The 24,283-nt window shown below is 43.9% G+C and overlaps 1 protein-coding gene across 1 annotated transcript in view; it reads right to left on the bottom strand.

Moving 5' to 3' along the window:
* Window positions 1-24,283, bottom strand: part of LOC124719715 (cortactin-binding protein 2-like) — a 90,099-nt gene that overhangs the window by 25,484 nt on the left and 40,332 nt on the right. Inside the window, exon 3 of the mRNA XM_047244919.1 lies at window positions 16,744-16,914. Coding sequence (XP_047100875.1) covers window positions 16,744-16,914 — 171 coding nt within the window. The remainder of the gene's footprint in view (window positions 1-16,743; window positions 16,915-24,283) is intronic.

Below are 24,283 nucleotides of genomic sequence, written 5' to 3'. Positions count from 1 at the left end.
GTCGGAGCTCCCACACTCACGAACAGGGGTCAAATGGTTCTAATGGCTCTGAGCACCATGGGACTTAACTGCTGAGGTCATCAGTCCCCTAGAACTTAGAACTACTTAAACCTAACTAACCTAAGGACATCACACACATCCATTCCCGAGGCAGGATTCGAACCTGCGACCGAAGCGGTCGCGCGGTTCCAGACTGTAGCGCCTAGAACCGCTCGGCCACTCGGCCGGTGAACAGGGGTCGACCACAGTTTGGTGAACTTACGCTACATTTTGCGCGAACTGCCGTTTTCTGAGCCAAGAAGAGCCTTTGAGAATCGAAAAAAACTACACCAGAATATAACGTTGTTGGTCATAAGCTGATCAGAGTAAGCAATGTAGATTAATTCTCGTGTTGGGCTATCACTTATTTCAGATACTCTTCCAGTGATAAATACACCAGTGTTAAGTTTTTGAACAAGATACTGAACGTGCGCTGTCTATGTCAGTTTACCACCTATGAATTTGGATTGTTCGGACTGAGTAATGATATGCATATTACATCTGATCAATATGTCAGTGTTAGTTCAGTTGTTCTCCAGAAACCGTAAAATTTGAGTCTTATTTTGATTTAGCATCAGTTTCTTCTCTACAGCCATTGAACTTACGCCATCAACTGCCCTCTTTGGTTCAGTGCTTATGTTGCACTCAGTATCCTTCACCACCAAAAAATCACTCAGAAAGCAGGGGTATCTTAGAATTTGTTGTAATATCCAGACCTACATTAATACTCCGCAAGCCACCTGATGGTGTGTGGCGGAGGGAATTTCTGGTACCACTAACTGATGTCCCCTTCGCCGTTCCACTCGTGAATGGCGCCTGGAAAGAGTGATTGTCATTAAGCCTCTGAGTTGGCTCTAGTTTCCAGAATTTTCCCGTCGTGCTCATTTCGCGATATGTATGTGGAAATACGTAATATGTTGACCGACTCTTCCTGGTAAATCCTGTTTCCAAATTTCGGCAGTAAACCACCCGTGATGCATAACGCCTCCCTTGTACCCACCGCCACTGGAGCCTGTTGCGCATCTCTGTAACGCTCTCGCGCCGACTTAGCTGTCCCGTGGCGAAACGCGCCGCTCTTCGTTGTATCTTCTGTCAGTCCTACCTGGTAAGGGTCCAAGGTGCAAGAGTCGGTCGAACAAGAGTGGGTTCCTTATCTGCGTTCACTCTTTGCCGCTACTGTCGTTGCTCGTGACGAATACATACAAGTCCTTTTCGGACCTGTTTTCTTACGGACGGCTTAAAAGGTCACCTGTCCACTATTGTCACTGTGTTAGATAATTAATCCACTTACCGCTATCAATCCCTAATGACTCACGCACATTATGAACCCCCCCTCCCTCCCCCCAATTCGAATCAATTCCGAAACGAAGAAAGCCACATACGCAAAAACAAAAACCGCAATATCCGTGTAGGAATCGAACACGGAGTCATCGCTCATGAACCAGGTGTCTTGGTCACTCGCTTAGCGCCGCTTTCGCTGGAGCATGTTTACCTTCATGCGTGTAAAAACGGCAGTCGTAAAAGTTTCTTTCCTTGATTTTTCGAGAAATACACGTTTTAGGACAGCATATATAATGATCAAAAATGCTCAGTTTACAATTATCTGCCGATCCAGTTCACTTTGAGTCGGTTAGTGTCATGTACTTTAATAGCGATTTTCTCAAAATATTGGAGGCAATGAGCCAAAATATCTTACAGTCCTTACTTTCTGTACGTACACAAGGGACCTGTCAAAAATGAACCGGTTGGCTGTGCCTGACGTTCTTCCCTTGTATCTGACTGTCGTTGTTTTCTGTTCAGCGATCAGTTACCTCTGTACCTACCACTTCGATGTTCGCGCGATGATTGAAAGGTGGGCTCGTGTTCTGATCGTCCGCAGTGAAATCATTTCGGAAGACTGAATTCAGTATTTTGGCCTTCTCTCTGTTTTCTCTGGTCTCTGAGTGACTGAATAACTGATTTCGAACCGATTAGTGATTGTACGGAGGACCAAAACTTATAAGCGCTTTTAGTCAAGTCGGTTGATAAAATTTTACTGTCAAGATCATTAAACGCCTGTCTAATTGCCCTGCTGATGCTCATTTTCGTTTCGTTCAGTTTCTGTTTGTCAGCAAGATTTTGACTTCACTTGAGTACTTGATGAAAGTCTCTTTGCTTACGTAGCAATTTCCTAATGCGTCTATTAAACGACGGTGGGTCTTTCCCATCCCTTAACACCTTGCTCAGAACATACTTGTCTAAGCCATATTGAAGGACGGTTTTGATTTTTTTTCCATTTGTGCTCCACATCTTCGTTCTCAGAACTAATGTTTGATTACACACACATTCTACAGTGTGTATCTTCTCGTTCTTGCTAAGACCTTTCTTGACTTTCCTTGAGATATCCGTAGTCATAGTTGCTGTCATAGCATTATGATCACTGACACCTTCCGCTCCGTTATCACATCGAAGAATTTTGTGACTAGGAGGTTTAAGACGTTAGCTTCACGATTTAGTTGCCTAATTAGCTGCTCGAAATAATGTTCGGATAAGACATTCAAAATAATATCAACAAATGCCTGTCTCTGCTACAGTTTTGATTACCGTAAATAGGCCAGCGTATTGTAGTATGCGTTACTGTACTGCGTTCAAAGTTAAAGCGACTGGTTGAAAAAGTTAACAACACTGACTTTGCTGTGGTCATAGAAAACTAGATCCCAACGTTTGTGATTTTTTCAAGAAACAGAAATGGAGTCATAGTGTATTAGTTATTGGTATTTTGTGATTATGTTTGTTAAGTATTTTCAATACTTTATGTACAGAATACTGTCTTCCATTTTGGTACTGTCGATTAAATTCTATAATAGAGTAACTGAAGCGGAAGTGTGTCCTTCCTGACTGCTGTACCACACAGCACTCACTGCAAGTTTTAAAAGTGCTCAACACTGTATCTCGATCACTGTCCAACTTCGACGTGAGTAAACAGTTTACATTGTTTCTACTTCTTTCTTCACTTAATAAAAGTTTTTACATTTTGGTGGCATTTTCTTGCTTTACATACTGCAAAAGCGTAAGAAAATTCATCTTCAGTCTCTCTTCACAAATACTGCATTGTAAGTACTGTAGGTGTACCGTATTTCTGCCGCTCTTTCAAGAGTCAGCTCTATGAGAGCTAAAATTTACAGACGTGAAATTTTTATCAAAACCAAAGAAAAAATCGATTTGTGCGACAATCGGCTATAATTACCGTAAACCCTCGTTCCCTTCTACACCGTTATAACCGGTTTCCACTGGATTAGCCGGCCGTTGTGGCAGAGCGGTTATAGGCGCTTCAGTCTGAAACCGCGCGACCGCTACGGTCGCAGGTTCGAATCCTGCCTCGGCCATGGATGTGTGTCATGTCCTTAGGTTTAAGTAGTTTTAAGTTCTAGGGAACTGATGACCTCAGATGTTAAGTCCCATAGTGCTCAGAGCCATTTTTCTACACATTTGTGTGTGGCACCCGTATATGATAATAACATTAACGTAAACTGAAGTGAAACTAGTATATTGTAAACGATGTATGTCTCTGACTGCCTTATAATGCGGATCGCTGACTGCGCGACCGCAGAGCCAAAGTTACTGCTTCTGGTCTGAGGTTGTAGTGAGGGAGTAAGGGAGCGCTTGGCTCACAGTAGTGTATGAGGGAGGGAGGATGGAGTAGGCAGTGTTTGTGGTGTGTGTGCTCTGTGAAGCCACCAAGTGTAAGATTAACGTAGGAATTACGAGAACATGTAAGCAGAAGTCTTTTCGCAAGCAAGATAAAGCTGTTAAATATTTATGATGACTCTCGTTTTGCCAGCGCGTTTGTGTAGATGAGTTGACTGATAGTTTGTAATTGTTGAGTAGCCCCACGATGTGGTTAAACTGATTTGATGAAAGGGCTAGTTAGATATTTCTCCTTTCTAATGGTTCGAAGATTTGTTAGCACAGGTGTATGTAATCAGATGATTTGTATTTATGCCTTTTTAGTGATGTTAGATGATATTTGCTGTATAAATCTCGTCGTTTGTGACTCAATTGGTAAATATGGTGTATTTTTCTGAGAAGTGTAATTTTACGCGTCAGATGTTTTGAAAAGCGAAAGTTAACTTGCAATATAATTTCACAAAAAAATCTGTGTTAGTAATTCACGACAGTCAGTGCCAGCAGCGTCCAAGTCATATGTTTTTCAAAGACGTTGGATTTTTCGTGAATGTTTTATCAGCCGAAAGAATTTCACGTACATTTCAAAGTATTGCGCCCGGCATTGCATACCACTGAGCCAGTAGCTAGCACATTTTTATTTTTTGCATAAGAGACAACAACGTATCGCATTCCATCGCTGCTGTTTTAGAAGTAAGGCAATTTTATTTGTTTGTTACGTGCACAGGCGCTCAGTTAAGTATCACACAGATTTTAAAACAACGTTACAAATCCCTGACGCAGCGTACAATGTAGTAACACACAAAGCAAGAGTTTTCCTCAGCTCAGGCATTCGCTGGAACAAGCGAGAGGACCATCTCGAAAAACAAATCTCCAGTAGTGTTTGCGTGAATCATGAACAGTTCTCATGCTCGAACTCAGTACTATAAAAGGCATTAATTATTATCGATATTCATGGTTTTTCTCTGTTTCTTACCCCATTCTTCCCGCTCTTCTACACGTATGTGGCTGAATTTTGCACACTACGCTTTGTCCAACGCTAAGCATTGCATTGGGAAGAACCGTTTCCGTCTCGCCATTTCGCTTAGTTTGTTTTGTTACTGTGGGATGCATTCGTTTTGGTTTAGTTTTGGTGGTGGTGGCAGCTCCGACTGTCGGCCTCGTCAAAGAGGGCGGAGGAGGGCGCAGAGGTCCAGGGCGCCCTCTCGCCCTCGACTTGAGAAACTGCTGCAAAAAGGCCGAAGAACCGGCAGTGGTCAACGGCATGAGGATGCAGGAGGCAATGGGTGCCGCTTGTGTTGGCACTTAGTAGGCGATGAAACACTTTGTCACTGCAAACATTTGTAAGGGGAAGTACGTATTTGTTGGAAAAACGTAACTACGATTGTATAAAACAAGCATTACAGTCACTGAAAATGACAGAAGCTTGAGTATGAAAGGGAATCTTATATATACGATATATACTAAGATGTCCGAAAGAACAGATACCATCTTAGTATATATATATATATATATATATATATATATATATATATATATATATATACACTCCTGGAAATTGAAATAAGAACACCGTGAATTCATTGTCCCAGGAAGTGGAAACTTTATTGACACATTCCTGGGGTCAGATACATCACATGATCACACTGACAGAACCACAGGCACATAGACACAGGCAACAGAGCATGCACAATGTCGGCACTAGTACAGTGTATATCCACCTTTCGCAGCAATGCAGGCTGCTATTCTCCCATGGAGACGATCGTAGAGATGCTGGATGTAGTCCTGTGGAACGGCTTGCCATGCCATTTCCACCTGGCGCCTCAGTTGGACCAGCGTTCGTGCTGGACGTGCAGACCGCGTGAGACGACGCTTCATCCAGTCCCCAAACATGCTCAATGGGGGACAGATCCGGAGATCTTGCTGGCCAGGGTAGTTGACTTACACCTTCTAGAGCACGTTGGGTGGCACGGGATACATGCGGACGTGCATTGTCCTGTTGGAACAGCAAGTTCCCTTGCCGGTCTATGAATGGTAGAACGATGGGTTCGATGACGGTTTGGATGTACCGTGGACTATTCAGTGTCCCCTCGACGATCACCAGTGGTGTACGGCCAGTGTAGGAGATCGCTCCCCACACCATGATGCCGGGTGTTGGCCCTGTGTGCCTCGGTCGTATGCAGTCCTGATTGTGGCGCTCACCTGCACGGCGCCAAACACGCATACGACCATCATTGGCACCAAGGCAGAAGCGACTCTCATCGCTGAAGACGACACGTCTCCATTCGTCCCTCCATTCACGCCTGTCACGACACCACTGGAGGCGGGCTGCACGATGTTGGGGCGTGAGCGGAAGACGGCCTAACGGTGTGCGGGACTGTAGCCCAGCTTCATGGAGACGGTTGCGAATGGTCCTCGCCGATACCCCAGGAGCAACAGTGTCCCAAATTTGCTGGGAAGTGGCGGTGCGGTCCCCTACGGCACAGCGTAGGATCCTACGGTCTTGGCGTGCAGCCGGCCGAAGTGGCCGTGCGGTTAAAGGCGCTGCAGTCTGGAACCGCAAGACCGCTGCGGTCGCAGGTTCGAATCCTGCCTCGGGCGTGGATGTTTGTGGTGTCCTTGGGTTAGTTGGGTTTGACTAGTTCTAAGTTCTAGGGGACTAATGACCTCAGCAGTTGAGTCCCATAGTGCTCAGAGCCATTTAAACCATTTTTTTCTTGGCGTGCATCCGTGCGTCGCTGCGGTCCGGTCCCAGGTCGACGGGCACGTGCACCTTCCGCCGACCACTGGCGACAACATCGATGTACTGTGGAGACATCACGCCCCACGTGTTGAGCAATTCGGCGGTACGTCCACCCGGCCTCCCGCATGCCCACTATACGCCCTCGCTCAAAGTCCGTCAACTGCACATACGGTTCACGTCCACGCTGTCGCGGCATGCTACCAGTGTTAAAGACTGCGATGGAGCTCCGTATGCCACGGCAAACTGGCTGACACTGACGGCGGCGGTGCACAAATGCTGCGCAGCTAGCGCCATTCGACGGCCAACACCGCGGTTCCTGGTGTGTCCGCTGTGCCGTGCGTGTGATCATTGCTTGTACAGCCCTCTCGCAGTGTCCGGAGCAAGTATGGTGGGTCTGACACACCGGTGTCAATGTGTTCTTTTTTCCATTTCCAGGAGTGTAGTTAAGGCTCACCGGCCACTGGACCATCTTCTGCTTCCGTGCGGAGGCACAAACAGTGCCCGAACTCTTACGGGAATCGGCAACGCGCCCCGAGTAATGAGTATAATGGGTGGGGGCACTACGAATGTAGAGCGGGACACTACGGTGAGAACGTGGGTTTCGCGGGAGGCGTGCCACAGATAAATCCCTGCAGTCGCGCTATCCTCTGTTTTCAAAAATGGTCTCTGCAATGCAGCTGTCCTTGACGAAGAGAACTCATCAGTCTTTGTGTAAGATAAGAGGAGACATTAACAAACAGTGGAGAGTACGGATTCCTGACAGACGCCAGTGAAATCATGATGTGGTGGAGAGCAGATTGGAAGTAGGAGAATGTTCAAAGTCTCGTGCACGGCCATTGAAGCGTTCATAGCAGATTTGTTAAGCGATCAGGATTACGATCGTTGTGGAAAGAAGTGAGAGATGGGCGCTGCTGCAAACACATTTCACCAAACAGTATCAGGCGTTTAGACATTGCGACAAAACTTGTCAGAGAGTGAACTCACAGTCACACCGCTGTGCACAGAGCCAGGGGGTGTCTTGTCTCCGGCCACTGTTTGCCGTGGCCCTTGGCCCTAAGCGAGAGGCTGGCTGTGGCTATAAGCACACTTCCAGGATCGATATAGCAGAGTTTGCGTGATAAGACGGAACTTCTATTGGCAGATCGGCTTGCAAATACTGCCCTACGTACTACGTAGTAGCAGTCCTTCTGTTTGACGTTCACAGAAACGGACTGAGTACCAGATACGCTTCCCTACGTAAGTAAATTACTGGGAAATCGGAGATTCGAATACTAGAGAACAATTTTATCGTCGCAAATGCACCACAGATGTGTTTGTCCCATATTGGGCAATGTCGTCAGGAGAGTATGTAGATATACAAATCTCGCCAATGTGTGGTACAGCTTTGCGATGCCGACTGTTGAAACACGAAGCATAGCACGTCTAATAAGAGGAAATATAAATGACAGCTTTGGTTTTCGTGGTCATCAAAATAATTGCGGGGTTGTTTTGATATATAGCAAGAATGTGAAACCGACTACGGTAGAATTTCGAGATGTACGACGCTACAGGAATAATATCAGCATGTGGCCAACAGAGATCACGTGATCCGTTAGTCGAGGCGAACACAAAGCCATGAGGAGTATATGTTTTGCGTTTGTAGCCAGGTGAGTTAAAGTCGATCGGACAGGTATCTACCATTTACACGCTTTCAAAGTGTGTTTGTATCTATACTAACAAAAAGAGTCGTATTAAATGGGGATAAAAATATTCTGTCCAGAAAAGCGTGATCTTTTCAGTGTACTTAATGTAATATTCTCGTGAGAAGCTAAAAGGCCCTGCTCACTCGATTCCAGGGTTAGCATATGTGGCAGTGCAGAACTGTTCGTAATGAATGAGACGCGAGTCTGGATGTTAGGACGTCACCATAGGGTATCAGCAAGAGACGCCTGCCGTTGCCTTTAGTTAATGAAGTACTATCCAAAAATAAATAAATAAATAAAATAAAAATAAACTGCACAGATATTCACTAAACTCTTGATAGTACGAGAGAAAATAATAAAAACTTTTTCTTTTCACGTCGGAATGGAAAATGCCATAATAAGGACAACGTATCAAGCAGTCAGCTCCTAGAAAACGAGTAAGGCCAGAATAATTATATGTAGGCGACAGAGTTGGAAACGATTACATACAAACGGCTGAGATGCTTCGAAGCTAGAGCCAGACAAAAAGTAAGCCCTCGAAATTCCTTAACTTCCTACAACGACGGAGCTGCTCGGGTGCTGAATGTATTGTCTTAGTGTGGCCAATAATAGACCAAAGCTCTGTCGGTTCCAGAACACTTGCAAACTTTCTAGGCTAGCAAATTCGTCTCAGATGCTGGTTTGACGGCGGTGAGTTTTCTGCACTGCTAATGGTGCATTTGCTTGCCGAGGGCCAAAAAAACACATGGGGAAACAGTGACGATATTACGAAACTTGAATATGTTTAGGGCGGCAATGCGAGAAAACAGTAATAAATGTAAGTATTCGCTACAGTGTTTTAGGCTAAATTAATTACGTTATTTATATTCAGGTACAACCAAGCGACATCAGTTCCGTGAAAAGACAGGCCGCAGAGATGACAATGTGCGGCGGCGACTTCTACCGCCACGCCGGCTGTTGTCTTTTAGCGTCGAGGAGCTACAAAGGATCTCCGAGACCTGATGACGTTTCAAGCATGGTGGAAGCAGCGTCGCAGACATCGTCACCTTGTTTACCGTTTTAGTTAGTTTGACGGGGGAGGGAACCAAACAGCCAGGTCATCGCATTAGGGTAGGACGCGGAAGGAAGTCGGCAGTGCCCTTTCAAAGAAACCATCTCGGCATTGAGCTGAAGCGATGCAGGGAAATACGGGAAACCTAAATGAGGATGGCTGCATGCGGGTTTTAACCGTGGTCCTCCAGAATGCGAGTCCAGTGTGCTAACCGTTGCATCACCTCTTTCGGTCTACCGTTTTAAGCACATTCATTTTATCGAGGAATGAGTGCGGAGCTCTCGAGATTGCGGGCAGCACGTCATGTGTAACGGTGCCGGATGACAAAACATCGCTCCAGCAACACTGCTCACATTTGCTTTTTTTCACATACGTCACTGAATGACTTGTAGAAGAGATGTCCGCCTATGTTACTCCACGCCACTGGAACGCCAGCACGGGTTCCACAATATCGTAAAAGCAGCGTCGGATTCACAAGGACACGGTACTGACTTTGAACGCATTTAATCGCGATCGCAGACCGTAGAAATGTAGAAGGTTGGGTTTATTTTTCCGTTAATTCTCCGTCTCCTGCGGCCCACAGAGCTTTGTCGCTGCTTCAGCGACTGATTGTTGCTGCTGGCGCTCCACAATATCGGCAGTTCATAACGTTCTCGCGAATTATGGCGGTTTTATGGAGAAAATGAAAAGGGGAAAAAATTATAACAAATGCACAATCACCAGTCAAACTTTACGTTTATCCAAGTTGTAACCGAGTAAACTTTTAAACTGTAAATTACCTGGGTGGGGCATGGCTAACTGTATGTATTCTATATAAACCAGCATTTAGAGTTAGGTCTTCTACACACAAACCCGAAAAGGTATCGTTCCGTCCAATCGAAATTACGCGTCGTAGTCTTCAATGGAAAATGCTACTGACTTCTACTAATGACTTGTGGTGTCTTGCTTGTATAACACCTCCACCTTTCGACGGCATACGATTGTGTACTACTTTACACACCCTGTCCGCACATAAAAGCACTGCAATATTTCGCAGTAGTAATGGGCGAACTATAAAGATTTATCGCTTCTTAATTATCATGTCGGCATTCTCATACGTTATGTGAGCTTCGAGCACCGGTTTATTAACATGCAGTGATAACGTTTTATTGCTGTGAAATAGCCGTTAAAACTCGATTGCAGACGTGGAAAGCGAATCGCAAAAGTCGTCGTTCGTTCCAACAGAAACTACCTACCGTATTCATCACTTCTTTGTTTTCATTGCTTTAACAGAATCCCAGTTACTCCGGAGTAACTCTGGACGTAACTGCCTTCATTCTGTGGCGCCAACAGCAACAATCGACCGCTGATGCAGCGACAGAGCTCTGTACTCTGCAGTAGACGGAGAATTAACGGAAAGATAAACTCGGCTTCTACATTACTATGATCTGCATTTGCGATTAATGTCTGAATGTGCTTACAATCAGTACAGTGTCACTATGCGAATCTGGAACTGGTTTCGTGATTTTGTGGATCGCGCGCTGGCTTTCCAGAGACGTGGCGGAACGTAAGGGCGACAACCTGGCTGGGTGTCATTCAGTGACATACGTGTAACGAACGTATGAAGTGAATAACTTAAACAGTGCTGTTTGAGCGAGTTTTGCCATCCAGCACCGATATACAGGGCGTGGAGAAACCATTTGACCAAGATTGCAGGGCGGAAGGACAGCATGTAGCATAGGAATTTGTGTATGGCAACTAAAAGTCGTAAATGTATATTTTCAGCGGTGCAGGAACGTAATTGAAATCTGACATACGGAGGTCCTTGTTCAAAATGATAGGTAATTTACAGAAAATGTATACGTAAACAGAACGTTCGGACTAAGCAGTCGTCACGATGGGAACAAGATAAATTTAAAACATCACCAACACGTCTAGTACTTCTTCAGGAATGAGGACACCCACATGTCCATGTTTCTTGTTTGGATATATCTCAAAAAGGTCAAAATTAGTGAAAAATGAGGCACCACTTAGTTAACATGAGTACGTATAGAAAATGTTCAAACTGACCACCGTTTTCATACTGGCATAGTGGTTGAAAGATTTAATTGCGACCTGTGTTTTCTATACTCAGATTCCTTCATTTGATACTGTCTTCGTCAGATTGGTTTTCCGCGCCCTGTGTATGCCAGACTATGCATTACACTCTGTTGTTCGAATTCTCACGAGTCCAGTACACTTAATCTTTGGTAGAAAGTGCTAAGAACGGCAAAATGGCGGGAATACGTTGGTAGCGACTAGTAATTTTAAAATTCAGTAGACAGTAACTACGTAAAAGGAAATGTGACACTTATAACGAAGCACTACTGAATTAGACGTGAAATACGTTTATTGATTACAAAAAGTCCTCTAGTAGAGTGGTGCACGCAGAAATGTCGGACAAGAGTGTCTGTCACGCTATTGTAGGGCAACGCATGAGGCCCCACAGAACAGGTATTAGTGAAAGCAAGCACCGTTGGTCGGTTGCCAAAGCGTTTAAAATTAATGACGAAATAAATTTATACCGTCTATGATGTTGAAGTAATGTTTCGGAGCAGCATGAATACGGTGAAATTGATTACTCTTTCTTAGTTCGATATATATCTACGACACAACGACGATACTCTATGGAACCAAGTAGCCCCTACTCCTTCTCCTGACCAGAGGCAAACACTATTCTACTTGTTAACTGTTTTGATTATACTGAAATGTTGTGAATATTGCTTCTAGCCCTGCATCAAGGTGGGCTAACAGAATCGGATACCTGCTGCGAGTTTCCATGTTTGTACTGAGCAGTCAAGACGAACGGCGCGACACAGACGGCGACCACGCGGGATGCAACATTGGGATGACCAAAATTTCGGAAACTACTCTTCTGTAGTCATGTTTACATGTTAAACCTTAATCGATTCTACTAGCCGGAACGAACGTCTGCAGTACGTTCCAAGATTCATACGTTTCAGAACCATGGTCTCCGCTGAGCAAACTATCGACAATGAAACGAACTTGGTGGTGTTTTCGTATTGCGAAACGAAGAGGTTAATGTAGAGTACGAATCCCTTACGGACGCCAGTGAAAATATAAGTTGGAAGAGTATGATGAGGTCAGACGTAACGGGATGTTCAAAAGTCTTATCCAGGCCCACTAAATCGTTAGTGGCTCCTCTTTTAGCCGACCAGGATTACGCTCGTTGTCGACAGAAATGCGAGGCGGGCACTGGTGGAAGGGTTTTGCACCTGAAAAGATTAGGCGTTTAGGGATGGCCAGAAAACTTGTGATAGGGTAATCAATCAGTGTTGTGTGATGGAGCCTATGCCCCTAAGCGAGAGGTTGGCTGTGGTTATAAGGACATTTGCAGCATCGATATTGCAGTGTTTCCGTGATAAGACAGAACTGCTATTGGCAGATTACATTCAGTATCACGTACATCCCAGGGAACCAAAACATAATAGCTGACGCATTATCCTGCAGTCCTGTGGGACTGGTCCGTGGGAGTGAAGTCGAAATCGAAGAGAACAGGTATGACATAATGTGTCTCAGGAATGTGCCCTTCGATAATTATGTTAGGACAAGACTCACCAACATCAGTAGAGAGCAATAAAACGACGAGAATTCCAAAATATTAAGGGAAAGACTCCACAATATAGGCGAGGTACAGTTGAGAAACTATTACGTGATGAAAAATGAGGTGCTGTTCTATAGACAACACGAGCAGAATGACCGTTAGCTCTCGTGCATCCCTAACGAAGTTGTGAATAAACTTGTGTAGTACACAGACCTATCTTGTGGTCACCTATGGGCAAGGAAATGCTGTATGAAGCTGAAAGAGATGACGTACTTCATCAGCACGGATCGGAGAGAGTGCAGAGTTCTGGGTCCCTGTAGGATTTGTCAGCGTGCGAAACACTCTACAACAAGTACTCTAGAGCCTTTGTTTCAGATAGTGCCCACAAGGCTAAGAGAAATCGGGGCCACGGATATCTTAGGTCCATTGCCAAAATCTGTGAACGGATATAGGTGTGTGCCCGTAGCCACTGAGTTGGTTTCATAGTACGTTACCTTCACGCCCTTGACGAGAGCCTCAGGCAAGTCTGTTGCGCCCGCTTTTCTTCGGCACTTTATACGAGGTGTTGGGAGAGTCGGAAAGATTATCTCAGATAACGGCCCTCAATATCGTTCGAAAGAGTGGGCAACTTCCCTAAAGAGGAGGAGGATTGAGCCTGTTTTTGTCACACTCTGGCATCCACAATAAAGTCCGGCAGAGAGAGTCATTAAGGAATTGGTAAAATTCTGCCACGTATATTGTCACAGCCAACACCGTAAATGGGACCTGTATCTTCTTTCAGCAAATTATGAACGAGGTGCCCCATGGCACTACAGGCTTCAGCCCTACAGTCGTGCTGAAGAACCATTCCCCGATGAATAGAATAACCGAATTGATGTTCCGACGACTAGGAGAGCAAGGCATGGGGAAGTAATCAAGCTAGCAATAGACAGGATAAAAAGGGAGGCGTTACGTAGGCAGCGCAACCAGGAAGGCCAGATTCGTAATTTGCATCTGAAAGTGGGCGATAAAGTCCTTATCAAAGCCCAATGACTATCCAAAGGTGGCAGATATGTATGAAAGAAATTTTACATTTATTAAGGAACAGAAGAGAATCGAAGCATTTGAGATGTGGTGCTATAGACGAATGTCGAAAATTAGGTGGACTGATAAGGTAAGGAATGAGGAGGTTCTACGCAGAATCGGAGAGGAAAGGAATATGTAGAAAACACTGATAAGGAGAAGGGACAGGATGATAGGACATGTGCTAAGACATGAGGGAATGACTTCCATGGTACTAGAAGGAGCTGTAGAGGGCAAAAACTGTAGAGGAAGACAGAGATTGAAATACGTCAAGCAAATAATTGAGGACGTAGGTTGCAAGTGCTACTCTGAGATGAAGAGGTTAGCACAGGAAAGGAATTCGTGGCGGGCCGCATCAAACCAGTCAGTAGACTGATGACCAAAAAAAAAGGACAGTACAGGGTCAAACGCATCGATCATCCGAACGCGATTGACGTCGAAACTACCTGGTCCCGCAAATCAAAACGAGTTCACCACGTAACATTGTTGGAGAAGGAGTAAACGGTTGCAGCAGAAGCTAACAGATAGGGTAAATTTATGGCTTCGTGGCCACATTGTATGAAGTTTATTAACGATGGTGCATGGCCTAAGTAATGTAAGTTAACTGTATACATGGTGTTACAAAAAGGTACGGCCAAACTTTCAGGAAACATTCCTCACACACAAAGAAAGAAAATATGTTTTGTGGACATGTGTCCGGAAACGCTTACTTTCCATGTTAGAGCTCATTTTAGGTTCGTCAGTATGTACTGTACTTCCTCGATTCCCCGCCATGATTTCATACGCGATACTCTACCTGTGCTGCTATAACATGCGCCTTTACAAGTACGACACAACATGTGGTTCATGCACGATGGAGCTCCTGCACATTTCAGTCGAAGTGTTCGTACGCTTCTCAACAACAGATTCGGTGACCGATGGATTGGTAGAGGTGGACCAATTCCATGGCGTCCACGCTCTCCTGACCTCAGCCCTCTTGACTTTCATTTTATGGGGGCATTTGAAAGCTCTTGCTACGCAACCCCTGTACCAAATGTAGAGACTCTTCGTGCTCGTATTGTGGATGGCTGTGATACAATACGCCACTCTTCAGGGTTTTATCAGCGTACCAGGGATTCCATGCGAGGGAAGGTTGATGCATTTATCCTCACTAACGGAGGACATTTTGAACATTTCCTGTAACAAAGTGTTTGAGTCACGCTGGTACGTTCCGTTGCTGTGTGTTTCCATTCCATGATTAATGTGATTTGAAGAGAAGTAATAAAATGAGCTCTAACATGGAAATTAAGCGTTTCCGGACACATGTCCACATAACATATTTTCTTTCTTTGTGTGTGAGGAATGTTTCCTGAAAGTTTGGCCGTACCTTTTTGTAACACCCTGTATATAACCTTTTGTTCTGTATGTAAGCTATACGGTGCAACACAGTGAAGATTATCGGAAAGGCGATGCAGAAGTAGTTGCGCTGATGAGGAGTTGCTCATTCGTATTTGAGGGAGATTTGCAGTTTTAGGCATTGCGGATATGCCACTGTGATTGCGCCGAGGGAGAGCTTTATACGTAATCGGACGCAAAGTTCAGCGAGAATAAGGAACGTGGATTTATGCTGTGATGAAAGTGAGGAGCCTGGAAGCTGAGAGATACTTATTTGAAGGCAAGGTATAGCTAACGGCAAGAGATGAATTAAAAGGATACAGTTCTTGATGGAAGTAAGGCGGTAGTGAAGACCAAAGCCATGGTCGCGACCAGGGAGTATGAAGTGGTAGTGTTACGTAAATGCGATTAATTTTACCCTAAAGGTACTCCTGAGCCTTAAATGTGCAGCAGGTTCTGTGACGCAGTGGATTTTGTGTGTACTTTTTTTTAAACTTATATGTGTGCGAATTTCTATGTTGGCAGATTACTATATGAATATGTAAGTGATTTTTGTTGCGACCAAAGATGTCCTTATGGCGAACTGAGGGCTAATTATTCAGATTAGATTCGGAGAAGAATTGTGAGTGTGGGTGCAGACTGCCTACTACAAACAGGTAGTGGTAAAGCAGCGATGGGTAACAAGATGAGGATAGGTCAGGCTGGTGAAAGGGTTTTTCTTGTGTAAACGACTGACGCAAAATTACTTTTGCAGCTGTAATGTTTCAGTGTGCCAAAGCCTAATGTAACGCCACTTCATTTCGGTCTCCAGATGGTGTGCAATTATCACAGAATTGGTGGGAATTTTTTTTAAAGAAATGCAACTGCCTGCGACTTTCGTTCATATATAATCTTAGGCTCTGAGCACTATGGGACTTAACATCGGAGGTCATCAGTCCCCTAGAACATAGAACTACTTAAACCTAACTAACCTAAGTACATTACACACATCCATGCTCGAGGCAGAATTCGAATCTGCGAGCGTAGTGGTCCCACGGTTGCAGAATGAAGCGCCTAGAACCGCTCGGCCACAGCGGCCGGCTACAATCTTAGGAAGGACAGTGTAATGAAGGGCTAGTAAGTAACAAAACCTCAGATTCCTTATCTTCCTTATACAAAGAAAAATTCAGTCTTTTACTCGCATCGTTTTAGACTAAATCATTAATAGCTGTAATTTTATGCTGAATAGGCCAATTTCATTGGTCAGAGTTGTATTAAGACGTTTCCTTGATTTTTGCTGCCTATTTATTATCATCAGTGTAGACTAGGATTTTAGAGATCGTCCACAATTTTTTGAAAGACTACTGGAGGACAACAACTAGCGTGAGGGTACTCTGTATAATAGATCTAATTAATTGTAAGAAGAGGCTGTGCCGAGTGGGAGGAAAGCGGCAAGAGGTATGTTTGTTAATGCCAAATACTTGCACTGATTCTCTCGTGCGCTGTGTCGAGAGACAACGCGGCCCAGCGGAGGCGACACTGGGGAGCCGATCAGCAGCCGCCCCACTGTGGAGGCGAGCGCTTCAAGGTGGTGGGCAGCCGGGACCTCGTGGAGGGCGGCACCCCCAGCAGAGCCAGCTGGGGGCAGAACTCCCCGCTGTCAGCGGCGCCACGCCCACTCAGCCACGCCGCCACCTGGACGTCACGACACGAGGGCCCGATGGCGGCGACTGCAGCACTGCACGACAACGCACGCTCACGCCGCACGGCATAACTCAGTCGCAGGAAGAAATTCAGCTGACGTCTATTCTGAGGGACTCAATGTGGCCGCGTGCTTTACAATGACACACGATATTAGATGGATGCTATCACCTTCAGTGTCGGAGTATCTACCGTGATGACAGACTAATTCTGTTCGGAACATTGCTCAGGACAACAAACATGGTACAGGCACCCTTCTAAACATTTGTTTCTTATTAGGCGAGGATCATGGCGTCTGGTGCCAGAATTTTCGTGTGTTGGAGGGCTTGTTGGGCTCTGTTGCACTATGATCCGTACCAAGATACTGGGGGTTCATTGCTGATGATCAGCTCATTTGTATATTGGATCCAATGCCAGCGACATTTGAGACTCCCATTGTGAGGATAATCGGTCACGATTCATTCATTAGCGCACTTGACCCATGACAGCTAACTTACGACACCTAGTCATGCTGGACATCTGTGTATTTTGAAACATGACAATCATTTATTACTTCGGCTCATGTTGAACTCAGCCATCGTGTAAAATGTAGCGGTGAAGAGATGTGCTAGGCTGTATGACCTCACTTATTCGAATGATGACCCATGACTGTATATAATGATTTTGAGGTTCTTCTGTATTACGCGCCCTCGCGCACTTGATTAAAGTTACTGTGTTACACTGTCGCGACTGTGATTTTCGTACGAGCAGACTTTTTCGTAACAGACAATTGTGCTCCCGTGGACAGTAATATGCACCCTCTGACTGCCTGTCAAACGATAGTTATTCTATACCCAAGGCAGTACTGCTGATGAAAGAGTAAATGACTTTGGAAACTTATGGTGAGCCACGACATCAAGAATGGTTGCGTGTGACTTGGTTGGAAGCAGGAATAAATGAATTAGTGGGGTATCTGTCTCGTGTGATACTATTGTGTGCCAATTTTTGTAATAAAACGACCTTATTGAGGACGGTGTTCCTGAGAAAATTTTATTTGCTCTTTCATTGTTCTGTTTTTCGAGTGGCCACAATTATCCTGAAATGTGATGTGAACTGTCCTGTGTCTCCTCTAATATATCTTTTTCATATCTTGATTTATGTGTCTGTATTAGCTGTAATTAACTGTAGGGAGAGTGTAGAGTGAAAATCTGAACCTAGCCCAGAGCATAACAAGTCGGTTGCACTTTCTGTGCACCAGTAAATGAGGTGTATTGGTGGGCGTTGTTATCCTGTGATTCTCAGCTTGTCCATTTTCTTATTCTAGGAAGAGACGGCCATTATCCTATGGAGACTAAATGTCTCATTGCTTGCTAATTTCCTTCATAAATATCATTACTTTTACATTTCTTGCTAGAGAGGGTTGATAGTTGAGATCAGTGCACTCAGTTACTATATATTATGTCACTACATTTTGTGCACTCTAGCCTTAAGGATACATGGTACTTTTCTGGGTCATTGTTATGTAAAAATCAACATTTATTTCCTGCACACTTTCTAAACAAATTAAAAGTATTTTAATATTTCTGAAACAGCTTAAGGCTATTAAAAAAATTAAAAGGAAATTATGCAATTTTTTTCCAAATTGCTTCCTCATAACGAGGTACCATTTAATGCCATAATGTTATACAATTTGAAGGAGACCAACTTTTTACCAGCTATGCATGACATGATGGCTGAGGTACTAGACCTATTTAATTTCACCCATTATGTGTATTACTACGATAAAAAAATATTACATCATAGATTTTAATTTTTTTATAATTTTTTCCCTAGTAAAAATATTATTTTTTCTATAATTTAGTTTATTGTGCAATAAAACTTAGGTCTCCTACGTAAGTATGGACTATTGCAAGTTACAGACAAAAATTAGAAGAATACTTTACAAGTTGTAGGAAATATTTGTACCTAAATTCTGAAAAATACTGCTTGCGAAATTGCGAATTGGAAGGGTCTACGGGTTTGCACGCAGCCGTACGGTACGTAACACGCGCTCGCCAGCCGACCTATCTAGGAATGCTGACAATTTGCTCGGTCAGTAGACGTGCGTCCGGCTGCAGTGCGTCACAGCAGAGTAAGCCAATGGCCGTCGGCAGCGTGCGGTGTAACTAGCGCGGCCTCGCGGGTGAATACGTCTCTTTTCTTAGCTCACCAAGGAGCCTTTCGATGCGACCGTAATTAGTGTTGTGAAAATTTAGTATTGAAGCTATTGCACGAGTGCACAAGCGAAACTAAACCTTTTATTCCACAGGTCACCACGAGAAACTCATTCATTTTATGTTCATTGTTAACTCTGGTATTTAGAACTAATTAAGCATGTTCATATTTATTCTAATGTCTGCTATGATAGCATATTCTACTACTGCTGTAGCAATACTACCACAGATTACGGGTGTTTTGTTTGAACCACTATCAGACATGGTAGTTTCAACAACTAATGCAAAACTTGTACTCAAGTACAGTTTGAGTGAAATCCAGCAACAGTTCACATCTGTAAAGAAGCAAATTGATCTAATTCGTTCTGTTAAGGGTAATGATACAACTTTGGAAATGGGTACCTCTTGGTATAAGTACTGGATCACAATCAAAATGCAGGTAGAGTCTACATTTGCTAATTATGAACAAGAGACATACTGGTTTTTTAAATCTTTTGCCACATAAAACTTTAATTGGGTGTAAACATACCTGCTTTGATTTTGCGCCGGCCGAAGTGGCCGTGCGGTTAAAGGCGCTGCAGTCTGGAACCGCAAGACCGCTACGGTCGCAGGTTCGAATCCTGCCTCGGGCATGGATGTTTGTGATGTCCTTAGGTTAGTTAGGTTTAACTAGTTCTAAGTTCTAGGGGACTAATGACCTCAGCAGTTGAGTCCCATAGTGCTCAGAGCCATTTTTTTGATTTTGCAGGGAGTATCCTTCGTACTGTATTAGGTAATTTTAACTAGTTGAGATCTACTGGAAGATAAAGGCAAAATATTAGCCCTTGAACAACAGTCCAGAACAGATTCAACTAACCTCTCTAATGAAATTATCGTATTAAATAATATGCAAAGAACCATTACTAACCACACAGTTTTAATTGAAAAGATTGTAAACCAATTTATCTCACATTTCCACATAATTCGTAATGAAACAAACGCAAATATCCAAGAACTATTCCAATGATTAAATAGTGTAAATGCACACTTAGATTTAAACATTATTTTGTTAAGGATTACTGATAGTTTATCAAATGCTAGAATTGGTGCCCTTAACTTAAGAACAGCCTTAGAAAGTAGTTCAAATGATTGTTTGAGTAGTTTACTACTACATCCAGAGCAATTTTCACGGGTCCTACTATCAATTGAGCGAAGGCTAGATGCAGCATATACTATGCTTTATCCTGTTAACTTGTACAATTTATACACTTACTGTTAGTTAATCAATACACACTCTTTAATGATTGAAGGTGAATAAACTGTTATTGTTTCTATACCCATTGCTAGATCAAAGCATAATTTATAAATGTATAAGATTTATACTTACCCTGTGAAATGGAGACAGGCAGGTAGTTATGGAAAGTACATACTAAATGATTATCTACTGATCAGCAAGGATCGAAAATATTTTGTGTCCCTAAATGAAAACGATTTGCATATGTGTAAATGTAGTCACAAGTTAATTTTGCGGTGAATCGGTAGTATTCTTAGATAGTAGGGTATACAGCTGTGAGAAACAATTGTTTATGAATCATCCCCCAAGAGATGATTGCCCTAGAATTTTAATGCATCTTTATCATCCATTTCTTAAACGATGCTGAAGGTATAATTTTCTCATTTAACTCTACCCTTGACGTCACATTTACATGTAAAAATTATGATACACCTGAGTCAGGCAGCAGTAGCCGACCGAGACAGACGCAGCAACAGGGATGTAACCGCTTTTGTGTCATTTACGAGTTCCTTACCACGAGCGAATTTTATTGCATCATCTGTGTGCTTTAATAGTTCAGTTTCTTGAGTTTCTGTGTTTAAATTTAATTCTAGTAGCCACAGTTGTCACGTTTTCGTTTGCGTCGGAAAGTAAATCAATTTTGTGACACATTACAAGTTCCTAATCAAGTGCTTCGGTAGTTAGGTTTTCGAATATCTGCGTATTACTAGACACAGTTCAGACATTTCCATCAGGGTCTAGAGTAGAGTTGCGCAGCATGTGCCAATAGTCCGTTTATCTGCATGGTTTAGGTTTCATTGGTCTTTAGTATGAACAGGGACTGCGATTGTTGTGTGCAGATGCGAGCCGAGTTGGTGACACTTCGTCTCAGCTTCAGGCTGTGATGGCTTCGGTTACACAGCTTGAGGCTGCAGTGGATGGGCACCGATTGGTCCTCACCAGTGGCCAACCCAGTTACTGCTCGCACTGAGGCTGACCCTTCACCTGTGGTCGAGTGGGAGGTCGCCCCAGGACGAAGCAGGCGGCGAAAGACTTCCCAGGCTGCCGCACCTAAGGCCCCCCCCCCCCCCCAGTTTATCTGACAAACAGGTTCCAGGTGCTGTCTATGGCTGACAATGTCGCTGAGCCAGATGTTGTCGCCTGTCCTGTTTCAGAGGGAACCACTCAGCCTGTAAGATACGGGCAATCTCAAAGGGTGGGATTATTGGTAGTTGGGAGCTCCAACGTTAGGTGTGTTATGGGGCCCCTTAGGACTTGGCTCACAAGAAAGTTAAGAAAACCAATGTGCACTCCGTGTGCATACCGCGTGGAGTCATTCCAGATGTGGAAAGGGTTCTCGTGGACGCCATGAAGAGCACAGGGTGTAGCCAACTGCAGGTGGTTGCTCATGTCAGTACCAATGATGTGTGTCACTTTGGATCAGAAGAGATTCTCTCAGGTTTTGAGCGGCTAACAGAAGTGGTAAAAGCTGCCACTACTGCTTGCAAGAGGAAAGCAGAGCTGACCATTTGCAGCATAGTCGACAGGACCGATTGCGGACCTCTGGTACAGAGCCTAATGGATGGTCTGAATCAGAGGCTCAGACGATTCTGCGACCGTGCTAGCTGCAGATTCCTCGACTTGCGCCAAAGGGTGGTTGGGTTTCGGGTTCTGCTGAATAGGTCAGGTGTCCACTATACGCAAGAGGCGGCTACATGGGTAGCAGGGGCTGTGTGGCGTGGACTGAGCGGTTTTTTAGGTTAGAGGGTCTCGCGAAAACAGAAGTAGGGATTCAGCCACAAAGGGTGCAGGCTCAACACAGGAAGAACATAGATACATGAACCATTGGTACAACAGTTGTAAATTGTCGTAGCTGTGTTGGAAAAGTACCACAGCTCCAAGCGGTAACAGAAAGCACTGATGCCCAAAGCGATATAGGCACTGAAAGCTGGCTGAAGCCGGATATAAGCTCAGCCGAAATTTTTGCGAAGAACCTAACAGTGTTCCGAAAGGATAGGCTAAACAATGTTGGCGGTGGCGAGTTTGTTGCTGTCGGAAGTAGTTTAACCTGTCACGAACTTGAAGTAGATACTTCCTGTGAGTTAGTATAGGCAGAGGTCATTGTTGGCAATCGGAATAAAACAATAATTGGATCCTTTTACCGACCTCCCAGTTCAGATGATACAGTTGCTGAAATGTTCAAAGAAAGATTGAGTTTGATTTCAAACACGTACGTGACTCATACGATAACAGTTGGTGGTGACTTTAATTTACCCTCCATACATTGGCGAAAAAAAATGTTTAATTCCTGAGGTAAGCATAAAATATCATCCGAAATTGTGCTAAACGCATTCTCTGAAAATTATTTCGAGCAGTTAGTTCATGAGCCCACGAGAATAGTAAATGGTTGGAAAACGGTTCAAGTGGCTCTGAGCACTATGCGACTTAACTTCTGAGGTCATCAGTCCCCTAGAACTTAGAACTACTTAAACCTAACTAACCTAAGGACATCACACACATCCATGCCCGAAGCAGGATTCGAACCCGCGACCATAGCGGTCGCTCAGCTCCAGACTGTAGCGCCTAGAACCGCACGGCCACAGCGGCCGGCTGTGAAAAACGGACTTGACATCTTAGCAACAAATAATCCTGAGTTAATAACGAGCATCAAAACCGATTCAGGGATTAATGAACAAAGAGCTGTCGTAGCAAGATTGAATATTGTAATCCTCAAATCCTTCGAAAAATAAGCGAAAAATATACCTATTCAAAAAAGCAGATAAAAATTCACTTGACGCCTTCCTAAGAGACAATCTCCACTCATTCCAAATTAATAATATGAGTGTAGACCAGATGTGGCTTGAATTCAAAGAAATAATATCGGCAGCAACTGAGAGATTTAAACCAAATAAATTAACAAACGACGGAGCTGATACTCCTTGGTACACAAAACGGGTTAGAACACTGTTCCAGAAACAAAGTAACAAACATACCAAATTTAAACAGACGCAATATCCCCGAGATTGGCGATCTTTTACAGCAGCTCCAAATTTAGCGCGGACTCAATGCGAGATGCTTATAACAGTTTCCACAACGAAACTTTGTCTCGAAACCTGGCAGAAAATCCAAAGAGATTCTGGTCGTATGTGAAGTATGTTAGCGGCAAGAAACAGTCAATGCCTTCTCTGCGCGATAGCAATGGAGATACTATCGAAGATAGTGCTGCCAGAGGAGAGTTACTAAACACAGCCTTCTGAAATGTGTTCACAAAAGAAGACAACGTAATTACCCCAGTATTCAAATCAAAAACAGCGGCCAACATGAGTAACGTAAAAGTAAATATCCTCGGAGTAGTGAAGCAACTTAAATCACTTAATAAAAGCAAGTCTTCTGGTCCATAACTGTATACCAATTAGGTTCCTTTCGGAGTATGCTGATGCATTAGCTCCATACTTAACAATCATATACAACCGTTCGCTCAACGAAATATCCCTACCCAGAGACTGGAAAGTTGCACAGGTCACACCAATATTCAAGAAAGGTGGTAGGAGTAATCCACTAAATTACAGGCCCATATAGTTAACTCCGACATGCAGTAGTATTTTAGAACATGTATTGTGTTCGAACATTATGAATTACCTCCTAGAAAACGGTCTACTGACACAGTCAACATGGGTTTAGAAAACATTGTTCCTGTGAAACACAACTAGCTCCTTATTCACATGAAGTGTTTAGTGCTATTGACAAGGGATTTCAGGTCTATTCCGTATTTCTGGATTTCCAGAAGACTTTTGACACTCTACGACACAAGCGGCTCATAGTGAAATTGCGTGCTTATGGAATATCGTCTCAGTTATGTGATTGGATCTGTGATTTCCTGTCAGAGAGGTCACGGTTCGTAGTAATTGACGGAAAGTCATCGAGTACAACAAAAGTGATTTCTGGCGTTCCGCAAGGTAGTG

The sequence above is a fragment of the Schistocerca piceifrons genome, chromosome 11, assembly GCF_021461385.2.
Source record: "Schistocerca piceifrons isolate TAMUIC-IGC-003096 chromosome 11, iqSchPice1.1, whole genome shotgun sequence".
In the NCBI taxonomy this organism is placed as follows: domain Eukaryota; kingdom Metazoa; phylum Arthropoda; class Insecta; order Orthoptera; family Acrididae; genus Schistocerca; species Schistocerca piceifrons.
The sequence above is the reverse complement of the archived record's forward strand: the minus strand, read 5'-3'. Positions and strand labels throughout refer to the sequence as shown.